Source organism: Xiphophorus couchianus, chromosome 22 (assembly GCF_001444195.1).
Source record: "Xiphophorus couchianus chromosome 22, X_couchianus-1.0, whole genome shotgun sequence".
NCBI classification, from domain to species: Eukaryota; Metazoa; Chordata; class Actinopteri; order Cyprinodontiformes; family Poeciliidae; genus Xiphophorus; species Xiphophorus couchianus.
The window spans coordinates 30,055,562-30,068,001 of NC_040249.1; the positions used below are offsets into that span (position 1 = coordinate 30,055,562).

General features: G+C 41.7%; 1 protein-coding gene across 4 annotated transcripts in view; it reads right to left on the reverse strand.

Moving 5' to 3' along the window:
• LOC114137745 (attractin-like protein 1) overlaps positions 1-12,440 on the reverse strand; it is a 324,777-nt gene that overhangs the window by 138,338 nt on the left and 173,999 nt on the right. For 3 of the 4 annotated variants that reach the window (XR_003594084.1, XM_028006550.1, XM_028006549.1), the window contains one exon: positions 541-602. Coding sequence is in view for 3 of the 4 variants with exons in the window: in XM_028006550.1 (XP_027862351.1) it covers positions 541-602 (62 nt within the window). In the remaining variant the exon portion in view is untranslated. Of the gene's footprint in view, positions 1-34; positions 465-540; positions 603-12,440 lie in introns of those variants that run through there. The other variant, XM_028006551.1, reaches the window with a different exon arrangement.

A 12,440-nucleotide genomic window follows, 5' to 3' on the forward strand; every position in this document is an offset into this window, starting at 1 on the left:
AACTTTAAAAAATATGACATTGTGCAACCTCTAGTATGGACCTGAATCTTTATTTTACAAACTTTAAAATGCTGTGCTCACTGTTTTCCAACCTGACATTCTACTACGGGGTAATATAAGATGTTCTGGTAAAGGATGCATAAGGTCAGTTTTGGAACTTAAACAAAAATCGCACTTGTTAAACTGATGCATCATCATACACACTTCACTTGGTGTACTTTAATCAACAGCTCAGTATTAGTATTAGATCCAAAGTCCTGATTCTGTTCAGACTCAACCCAGACACGTTTTATTCAGCTCCATATTGTCGTTCTCTCCCATCATCTCATTCCTATCTTGCTGCCATTGAGCAGAAGTGGACTCCACCAACACAGTCGAGGGTTTCTCCCATCTTGCCTGAGGCAGCTGTAACCCTGTGAGCTCAGGTCATTCCCACAACACTTTGCGAGCCTCTGGGACCTGAACTGTTGAGCAGCACAGTTCAACGAGGTGACACTGGATGCTCTGCAGAGGTTCTCATGCCCACATAACAAGGCTTACCTGAAGAAGGTAACGAAGAACTGCACCAGGTCCATGATGCTGTTGTGCTGAGAGAAAGCGATCTATTGGAAACAAGATGGAAAAGGAATACAGTCAATACACTTAACTAGTAAAATGTTATTTTACTTTCTATTCATGATGCTTTTCGGTGTTTATTTCTAATTTACACATTCCCAGAAAGCCCAAAGTCATCATATTTACTAATGACTGACTTCACAACGTGAAGCAGTGGATTTAAAACATGTTTAACACGGTGAAACATTTACAATTAACCTTAATAATCCAACACTTCTTTGGTGAATCCTCTGAGACTCCTTGTAAAGGGAGGAGAGGAAAAGAATGAGGCAGAGCGGGCTTAAGAGGTTTGCCAGCATTTGTTCAGCAGGTAAAATGGCCTGACAGTGAAAAAGCTGCAGAAAAGCTGATTCTGGTCCACAGAGACCGTGCATTAATACGGGAAAAAAAAAAAAAAAAAAGAAAAAGAGGCTGGCTGTGCATCCAGGCCTCCAATGCAGCAATTTCCATCATTCCACCCTGAAAGTGTACGGAGGTATAATGAGCTCTTGCAAGATAAAATTCAAACATTATAAACTGTCACTCAACACATTCAGTATATTTAAAGGAAATTAACATTTCATGTTCCAACATTTGCATGGAACACAGCAATTTTCAAATTTCTTGTTTTTTTCCTCTTCCACACATTTTTCAGTGGAACTACAACTCCAGCCAAAAGCCATCATTTCAATTTACAGCAGCTGCAGTCGTTAAACACAGCTATAATCAATAAGCTGTTTAGGCCACGCCCCTTTCTCTTCACCACTGCAAAGCCACAAACACGAAAACAAACTCAGACCTTTACCTGCATGTTTACCACAAGTACAGATAAAAACAACATTATTAGTATGCTATTAATGTGAAATCTGATCAAACATGACATGTTTCTGCTCAGGTTCAACAGCGAAGAGGACGCAGTGTGTCTTTCTTTAATGAGGTCAATTCAGAGCCACTCTACCTTGAAAAAATAGTTACACTCACAGGGTGGGAAAACATAAAGTCTGGCTTCAGGATATTCCTTTGTTGGTAAATGACAAATTTCTGAAGTAGTATTTTGAATCTGGATAAACAGTGACATTTAAACATAGTCCAGTCAGAGGCCCTGTTTCCAATATTCTAGACATCTAGAAAAACTGAGATTTTTCCTCGGTTTTAAACCTACAACCACAGAGTTTTGAGAGAAAAAAAGAATCAAAATATTCTAAATGAAAAAAGAAACTGAAAAAGAGTGAAAACGGAGAACCACTTTGCACATGGCCATTATCACTGTGTGCTGCAAACCACAACAGTGGAGCCATTTTAAAGGGACAGTGCTTTATTGAGCTTTACATCATAATGCGGAGGAGCTGCACTTTCCAAGCATCCGCCTCACAGAGCAGCCCTCCTCATGATTCACCCACTCAGCTCCTTCAGACTAGCCAGAAGCATTTACCAAACTAATACTTCTCAGTGAAACACTGGTAAAATGTTAAAGGGTTAATAGAGGAGCCATGCTGCATGAATTCCTGAAGGTGGAGCTTCAGAAAGAGCAGGAGTTCTTAAAGAGACAGAGGTCCAATTTCAAAATGTTAAATTACAAAGTCCAATGTCTTTTAAGTCACATTTAATATATATGCAGCATTTAAATAGCAAGTGGAGGTAACATAATTACCTGATTGTGTTATAAAATGATATTATGAAAAATAAAAATAAAAACACATACAGCCTTTTAGATTGAGGTAAAGAAGTAAAAAGAAGCACACCAAGAACTTTATTGAAAAGAAAAATCCAAAGAAAGAATAACATGCACATCACGCTAATGCCCCTTAAGTAACTAAAAGCTGTGAGTTTGGTTGGGGTTGTCTGTTGAAGCCACGCCCATGGACAAATTACCTAATGCGTTTCATTTCAGATCGGTAATTTAACATTGGAAGTGACTTTAAAGACATTATAGAAGTTCAGTTGAGGCAAAAGCATGCACAGCTATTAAATGAAAAGTTCATTATTATAATTGGAGAAAGGCAGAATAAGAGCTGGGTGTGAAACACACACACAACTACCACCCCTGAGAAAATGCCGTAAGGACGAACAGTGATACAACAAAATCACAACAGATGGGAATTCTCAAACTCTCATATAAACACAGCAATAACCTCTACTGCAGAGCACAAACAGAAGAACAATAGAGTGTAATTGTTTTGAGATCAGGCGTCAACTGACTGGTTCAGGGAGAGTTTTTTTCCCTCCTCCACTCCTTCCTTAAACTTGTGTTGTAATTACCACAGCAGAGAGCGCAGGGAGGGTGAGGAGGAAGGAGTGAGAGACAGAGGTAAAAGATGAGTACGACAGCAATGATTTAAAGAGGACTCCAAGGACCCTGCATCTACAGCACAGTCATTATGGAAGCCTACGGTAGCCCTCTGGGGACAAGCTTAGGAGCAGTGACAGCAGCGGGCTGCCTTTTATTTCTCTAACCCTGAATTAAGAGCTGCTTGTTAAAGCCCAGAATGAAAGAAAGTGCTTGGCTAATCAATAAAGAAAAGAAAAAAGAAGAGAGCAACAAACAGATAAAAAGGAAGGAGGCAAAGATCCTGTAAGCCACAGAGCAGGTAAAAGACACTAAAGCTAAGCAGCGACTAAAGACGGACCAAAGCATTGGGAGTTTATTCATCCATCTGAACTAGATGTGTGCTCTTTCCCATGTTCAGAGGGTCTTACTGAACCTCCTGAGCAATTACCAGCTCAAATGTTGAGGCTTACTGGTTTACTCTGGGACAGAAGTTCAGAACAAAAAGGGACTGGCTCGTTGAAGGACCACATTATTAGCAAGGAAATACCCAAAACACTCCTGTTTCTAAACCTCTTTTTAATAAAACAATAAAACCTTACCAACCTATTTTTTTAAACCACCTTACAGGAGAGCACTGCAGGAATAGTACTAATACGCTTGTAAATATAGATAGATAGATAGCATTTATTGTCATTGAACAGAATTCAACGAAATTTCCATTGCAGCTCCCGTGCAAAAGGTCAAATATATACAGTATAAATAAGCAAACACACAATAATAATAATAACAATATATACAACTAAATTAACTAAAGGCACTAAACCACACCAAAGAAGTAGCAGCAGGTCCAATTATGGCAAAGTACAGATAATGTGACAGTGCAAAGTGCAGAACAATATGGCTGTGTGGGGGTGGGGGATATGTATGTGTGACTGCGAGGTTATGATATGTGTGGGAGGGGGGGACGGCAGGGAGAAATGGCTCTGACGGCTGTGGGGAAGAAACTGTTTCTCAGTCTATTTGTTGTAGTCCGTATATTCCTGTACCGCTTGCCTGATGGCAGCGGCACAAACAGTCTGTGGCCCAGGTGGCTGGAATCCATCGCTATGGATTCAGCTCTCTTCTTGACCCGGTCTGTGTAAATGGAGTCCAGGTCTGGGAGGGGGCATCCCACAATGCCTTGTGCTGTTCTCACCACCCGTGTCAGTTGTTTCCTCTCCAATGCTGTGCAGCTACCATACCACACAGTCATGTTGAGGCAGAGGATGCTCTCGATCATCGCCCTGTAAAAGTTCACGAGCAGCCGTGAGGAAAGTCCAGCCCGTCTCAGTTTCCTGAGGAAGAAGAGCCTTTGTTGTGCTTTCTTCACCAGGTGGGAGGTGTTTGTGTTCCAGGAGAGGTCAGAAGTGATGTGGAGGCCCAGGAACTTGATGTTGTCCACACGTTCCACCACTTCTACATCTATGAGAAGGGGAGTGTGATCCGTCTTCCTGGACCTTCTGTAGTCCACAATGACCTCCTTGGTCTTCCCTGTGTTCAGCACCAAGTTGTTGGCTGAACACCACTGAGTGAGCTGCAGAATCTCCTCTCTGTAGTGGGTCTCGTTGTTGTCTGAAATGAGACCCACTACTGTTGTGTCGTCCGCGTACTTCACGACTGTGTTGGTGGGGTGGATGGCCACGCAGTCGTGTGTAAACAGGGTGAAGAGAGCTGGGCTGAGCACACAACCCTGCGGCGTGCCTGTGTTGAGGACCAGTGGGGACGATGTTGAGCCACTTATTCTCACCACCTGAGGCCTGTTGGTGAGGAAGTCTCTGATCCAGTGGCACAGTGAAGCGGGCAGCCCCACCTCGAGTAGCTTCAGCACCAGCTTGTCTGGGATGACGGTATTAAATGCTGAGCTGAAGTCTACAAATAGCATCCTGACGTAGGTGTTAGGATGCTGCAGATGGGTCAGGGCTGTGTGCAGAGTGATGGAGACAGCATCCTCTGTTGACCGGTTCGCTCTGTAGGCGAACTGAAGGCTGTCCAGGTTTGCGGGGATGAAGTCTCTGATGTACCTCAGAAGAATCCTCTCAAAGCACTTCATGATCACCGGGGTCAGAGCGACGGGCCGGTAATCGTTCAGGCTGGTGATGGACCTCTTCTTCGGTACAGGGATGATGGTGGAAGACTTGAGACACTCAGGAACCGTGGCGAGCTGCAGGGACAGATTGAAAATGTCCAGAAACACTCCTGCCAGCTGGTCGGCGCAGGTTTTCAGCGTCTGGCCTGACATGTTGTCCGGTCCTGGAGCTTTGTGGGTGATGATCGTCCTCAGGGTGGACGTCACCTGATGCTTCTGTAAGACGAGGGGCTGGTGCTGCTCTTCCAGTTGGGGTAGATGTACGGCTTCTCTGCTGCCCGCCGTGTCAAAGCGGGCAAAGAAACTGTTTAAGGTGTCAGGCAGGGTGGGGTCGCGGCTGGTCAGCTGAGTGCTGTGTTTGTAGTCCGTCATGGTTCTAATGCCTCTCCACATGCTTCGGGGATTGTTGTTGATGAAATGTTCCTCAATCTGCTGTTTGTACTGGAGCTTGGCCTGCTTAATACCTTTTTTCAGTTCCGACCGGGCCCTGCTATAAGCCAACCTGTCTCCAGACCTGTAGGCAGCATCCCGGGCTTTCAGCAGGGCCCGTACTGTGCTGTCCAGCCATGGTTTCTGGTTTGGAAACACTTTTATGGTCTTAACAGGGAGGACAGCGTCAGTGCAGAACTGAACATAGGACAGAACGGACGATGAGTATTCCTCCAAGTCTGCGCCGTCCCTGAACACACTCCAGTCTGTATGCTCAAAGCAGTCCTGAAGTGCAGAGGAGGCCTCCTCAGTCCAGACCTGAACTATTCTGGTGGTCGGCTTAGTTCTGCAGGCCAGAGGCTTGTAGACAGGAATCAGCTCCACTGAGATGTGGTCAGACATGCCCAGATGTGTAGCTGCTACAGCCTTGTAGGCTCCGGGGATATTGCAGTAGACCTGGTCCAAAATGTTATTGTCTCTGGTGGGAAAGTTTATGGATTTGTGGAATTTGGGAAACACAGCCTTCAGTTCCACGTGATTGAAGTCCCCCGCCACAATCACGGCCGCCTCCGGGTTGGAGTTCATCTGCACGCTGATCAGGCAGTACAGCTCCTCTAATGCTAGCTTAGCATTAGCCCTCGGTGGTATGTAGACGGCCACGATCACAATGGACGAGAGTTCTCTCACCAACTTGAAGGGTCTGCATTTCACCGCCAGATATTCCAAGTCAGGAGAGCAGAATGTTCCGACAGAGTGTGTGGCTGTACACCAGGCATTGTGTACATACAATGCCAAACCTCCGCCTCTGCCCTTACCCGAAGCTGCAGTCCGATCCGCCCGGAACAGAGCGCGCCCCGTTATCTCCACCGCTGCGTCCGGGATGTTATCCTCCAGCCAGGTCTCTGTGACAATAGTCACACAGCTGTCCATCCGGCGAGAAGTAATCCGGAGTCGCATCTCGTCGATTTTGTTGACGAGGGACCTGGCATTGGCGAGGAAGAGGTCTGGGGAGGGCCGGTTTATGAGGGCTAGCTTGTAGCCTAGCCCGCACGCCGGCTCTCTTACCCCTCTTTTGTTTGCGCTGCCTCCTCCGTCGCCTTGGCAGCATGGGGGGAATGATCATAGTCCCAGGTGTTCGTAGCAGCTCTGGAGGAATAAAGTCCAGCTTGGTGGGTGTGTGAAGTCCAAACTGTGTTCCTATGTCCCACAGTTCTAATCTGCTGTAAGTTGTAACGGCTTCCAGTAGTGTGTTGAGCGAAGACATCAATAAAAACAAGCTAAAAAAAAACGAAAACACGGGAGCTCCGAGCCGCAGCGTCTACACGCGCCGCCATCTTGTCGCAAATATGACCTAAACAATGTTTCCATTGATTTTAAAATCGCGCAATTTGACTATCTAAAAATAAATCTTGATGGAAATCTGCCAATAAAAAAAAAAAAAATGTTTTAGAAAAAATTTTTTGCACTAGCACGAGATGGTTCTTTCACCGTATCAATCGTATTAGTGTATTTTGCAAAAATGCAATGCAAATATTTTTTTTCGTCATATGAGTCACATGATCATCAATCGGATGTTAGTACTGGCAGAAAAGACAAATAATAATAATAATAATAATAATAATGTTCAGGTTTTAAAATAAAGAAAGAGAAAATATTTGTCAAAAGATTGCCAGTATAGATATTTGGCCCCTGTGTTGGACAATAAGCTAACTTTTGAGGCCAACATTGATTCTGTTTGTAAGAAAGGCAAGTTTTTGGGGTTTTTTTAAGGAAATTGAATGATTTTTATGTTGATCAATGTCTTTTACAAATGTCTCGTTTTTATCTCATTGAATCTGTTTTGAATTTTGAAATGGTGTGGTGGTTTGGTAACCTAATCATGATAAGTAAGAAGAGGTCAATGGTCGCCCTTAATGTCTGTACCAAAGATCACTGATGGAGCTATAAGAGATCATCTTTTTTTAATTTTATTTCTTTATTTATTTTTGGTATTTTTATAAGTGTATCTTGTAGACCCTGCTGCAAATGAATTGGCACTCTGGGACAATAAAGTATTTCAACTGAATTTAAAGACAATACTTACATTTTCTTCAATTGGATGTTATTAGTGAAAAATTATGTAAATTTAAAAAAGTACATAGTCTCTCACCTAATAATAAAATTAGATGTAAAGACAAATTTTAAATATCCATCCATTTTCTGTTCACCCTTGTCCCTAATGGGGTCAGGAGGTGCTGGTGCCTATCTCCAGCTACGTTCCGGGCGAGAGGCGGGGTCACCCTGGACAGGTCGCCAGTCTGTCGCAGGGCAACACAGAGACATACAGGACAAACAACCATTCACACACACACTCACACCTAGGGAGAATTTAGATAGACCAATTAACCTAACAGTCATGTTTTTGGACTGTGGGAGGAAGCCGGAGTACCTGGAGAGAACCCACGCATGCACAGGGAGAACATGCAAACTCCATGCAGAAAGACCCCGGGCCAGGAATCGAACCCAGGACCTTCTTGCTGCAAGGCAACAGTTCTACCAACTGCGCCACTGTCCAGCCCAAATTTTTAAATAAATAAATACAATTAATAAATAAAATAAAATTTTATTTAAAATTTTAATTACATAAATAAATCCAGTTATGTAATGAAAAAGAAAAACTAAAACCTCCACTTGTTCTTAGCCCTATATTTAAAAACCATTTGCTAATTCTTTGTCAGTTTTTGGCAACATTATTACACTTTGGAGGCACAAAACTCCCATAAAATTAGAGCCGGTTGTGACGTAGCAAAATGTGAAAAAGTTCAAGGATTATTAATACTTCTGAAAGCCATTATAAATCAAAGATGTTTTATCGAGCACATGGCGTCCATGTTTGCATGTTAACAAATGAAAAGTGTGGTTACAACACGCTGCATATTCATGAGGACCTAATGACCAAAGGGAGCCAGTTGCCAAGAGCTGCCGCTACCTACATGCTATGGAAATGAGTCCAGCTGCTCCATGTGTGTTAGAGGAACTCAGCTGCTTTAAACAGGTGACTGAAAAACACTCCAGCCTCAATCTGCAGCGAATAAGAGGTAAAGAAGAAGCTTTCATGGCAGAATTTCCTCCCTGAAAACAGTTTCTCCTGTGCTTATCAAGCAGCCTAATCAGGAAAAAAAACTCAAAAAGTCATGAAAAAGCTTCTTTAGTCATCATCATAAATTGTTTTTTCCCTGTTTACTCACTTACACATGTAGCAATAATAGAAAAACTTGAAGTTGTTAAGTAAAACCTCAATAGCATAACATAACTGCTCGCACACCTCCTAGATTCTGCTCTGCAGGAACTTTAAAAGTTTAGAATCTTTATAAAACTCATTAACACCTTATTGAAGAGTCAATATTGTTCATTTTCACAGCCTTAAGGTAAGGAAATGTACTGTATAAGATGACACTAATTGTATTTTGCCAATAGAAGATGGAAAATAAATATAGAGAAATATATATGTTTTTCATAGAGATGGAAATCCATCCACCCAGATAGCATCTGTGGGATTCATATAAATGCAAGAAGAACTGAGATTAAAAAAATAACTAAATACGAGTCTGTTGAGAAATTAGATGTGCCACATTCACACATGTTTCCGTCAGCTCAGGTTGAGCCAATTCAATCTAAAATCCTAGATCAAAATAGCTGCCTTGTGTGAGTCAACAACAATTAAAAAATACAACCATTAAACATTAAAAAATATTATCAAGCAATAGGACATTTTAATATTTTAATAACCCATTTTAATATTGCATAGAAATTTGGTTTTCATTTTAGATCAGTTTTTTTTAAGGTGCACTTGTTTTCAGAGTTTCTAAAAGTTCACTTAAACTTCATCTTACTGGAAATTAAAAGCTTGGAACTATGGAATATTTTCATGGAACTTGACTCAACACTTGCAAAACAATGACCGTGTCCGACTGTCGGACTCCAGCATCCTACATGTCACCGGTGAGTGGGTTAACTGGGACACGATGACAACACTACTGTAGATTATACAAGACTGAAAGAGTTTTTTAACAAGTTGAAATAATTTTGGTTATCTCCACTTACCTAAAACAGAAAATAATTAGGTGTCAGAAAGGGGGAAAAGATTTGAATAAAAATCTGGTTTAAGCTGTTATATTTTGATGCAGAAGGTTAAATTTGACCCTCTAGAAACATGAGAAAGGTCAGAACTATCCAAACTTCCCTAAACCTTCAACCTATTTTACCCACAAGGACTAAAAAGCAGCTGTAGCACATTTAGTACAACCCGTCTCAACACATAAAAGCACATTTTATCTATTCCCTATCTCCAGGTAATTTGTCCCCATGTTGCTGATGGCTTCCTGCCTCGTTAAAATGAGCAGCACTCAGCCTTTATCCTCCTCTTTCGCCCTATGACACATAATACCGGCTCATTCAGATAAACCCAATACTTCCCTCTTGTGTTTGTTTGTTTGTCGGGGTGTGTAGGCGTGTGTATGTGTGTGCTCTGGTCAGACAGTTAACTACTGTTTTAATCCAATAAAGGAGACACTTTGCCACTGACCTGACCATAGAGGGTGTTTTTGTCAGACATCTGATTAGAAGCAGCACATGATTCAATGATGGCAAGCACAGTGGGTAAATAAGTGAGTGAGTACCGAGAAGCAAATCAAATTACTACTGTCAGGAACAAAGTAGTCGCTCATCGCCGACAGACGCTTTTAATCTGCTGCTCTAAAGGTGTAATATATGGAGGGACGTAAAGTGGTGGCAAGAAATTACAAAAGAAATGTAAAACTGTAGCAGTAAGGAATAGTTTTTGGCTATTGAGGAAAGATTTTACCAGTCATTCATAAAAAGAGATGCTCATATTAGAAACCTCAGTTCCACAACGTCTGGCTTTGTGTTATTCAAGACAAAAATGCTGAGAAAAACTGGGTTATATTCCCGATATTTGCAGACTCAATCAATAAAACATGATTTTATGATTAGAAATAAAATCTAGGACGTTCCCAATTTCTGAAAAGAGAAACCTAAATGTGTCAAATGGGTCAAATTACAACAGTGAAATATTCTCTTCTGTGGCACATTTGGAATTTCTAGTATTTGGTAATTGTACATTTAATCAAAAGAGTATGTTTTTATAAATGTGATCTCAACAGCATCTGGCAAGTGTTGTAATACTTAAACAGAAACAAAAGGAAATGAGAGAAGTTTCATTGTTCTGGAAAAATAAAAACTTTCTATTCAGAAGGTTAACTAGTGGGGGCTGCACAGTGGCGCAGTTGGTAGCACTGTTGTCTTGCAGCAAGAAGGTCCTGGGTTCGATTCCCGGCCGGGGTCTTTCTGCATGGAGTTTGCATGTTCTCCCTGTGCATGCGTGGGTTCTCTCCGGGTACTCCGGCTTCCTCCCACAGTCCAAAAACATGACTGTCAGGTCAATTGGTTTCTCTAAATTCTCCCTAGGTGTGAGTGTGTGTGTGCATGGTTGTTTGTCCTGTATGTCTCTGTGTTGCCCTGCGACAGACTGGCGACCTGTCCGGGGTGTACCCCGCCTCTCGCCCGGAACGTAGCTGGAGATGGGCACCAGCAACCCTCCCGACCCCATTAGGGACAAGGGTGAACAGAAAATGGATGGATGGATGGAGGTTAACTAGTGGTAATTTGTGGTAAATACCAGAGTTAAGAAAGATCTCAGGAAAATGTCCCGTCCACATTACGAATGATTGTTAAAGCTTCAGTTAGTCATTGAAAGGGGCAGTATCCTGTTTACCACACAGTGTCATTTTACAGCACAATCAAGTCAATATGTTAATTTCAGTTGTTAAAAATATAATATATATGTCAAGTATCACTTAAAAGAAATTTGACGTCATTTTGGAATAAGGTGCTGAAAACTGATGAAACAAAGAAAAGGACAAGAAAAACAGTTGCTTCCCATCGTAAAATTTGGTGGAGGTTCCATCATGCTTTGGGGCTGTGTGGCCAATGCTGGCACTGGGAATCTTGTTAAAGTTGAGGGTCATATGAAATCAGCAGATTCTTGAGAATAATGTTCAAGAATCAGGTACGAAGTTGAAATTATACCGAGGATGGATATTTCAGCAAGATAATGATCCAAAACACAGTTCTAAATCTACTCAGGCATTCACACATATTTTGTTTCAATGCATATTGTACATTTTCTATTATCCCAATAAACAAATTTCAATATTGAAATATTACTGTGTCCCAGAGGTGAGGACTCAAGTTGCATGACTTGGACTCGACTCAGACTCGAGTCATTAAAATTAAGACTTTACACGTGACTTCAAAAAATGTTCAAAGGTTTGGACTTGACTTTTACACCATTCACTTGGAACTTGACTTGATGCTGTTGACTTGAAAAGACTTGATATTTTACCCAAAGTCTAAAGTTTAAAGCACATATCATTTATAAAGTGGGCCCCATTAATTCATTTCACTTATTCTGTATTAACAGGTGCAGACAGACCCTGTTTGTATGTGTGTGTAAGCTGTAGCACAACCAATCAAATGAAAAAGATTATTAAAAAAAAAAAAACTGGGAAAAAACGAGAGGCGAAAAAATCCTCACAGCAGACATGCTCCCGTGAGTAATTTCCTTGGCGTACATCAATTATGGAGTATCCAACAAAAAATGGAGTGCAACATGTAAAACCTGCAACAACAATTCCAATTGTTTGGCATTTGAAATTGCACAAAGAACAGTGTGTGGTATTTTTATTTTACTATGAAATAGCTGACTTTAGCTTATTAGTAACTCCAGGCTCTGTTGGTGATACCACTTAGTTTTCACTTGTATGCTATGTTTAGCCATAGCATACAATAAAATATAAAGTATATAAATCTGGTGATTCAAGCGTATCTACAAATGATGTGCAGTGTGTTAGCTCTGGGTTGCCGGTGGATAGTGAGAGAGGTTAGAGAAAACAGGTTCTGGACCTGAACTCAGGGAAGAGAGTTTCTCTCTGTCCCAATCATAATGATAACTGGGTTCAGTTC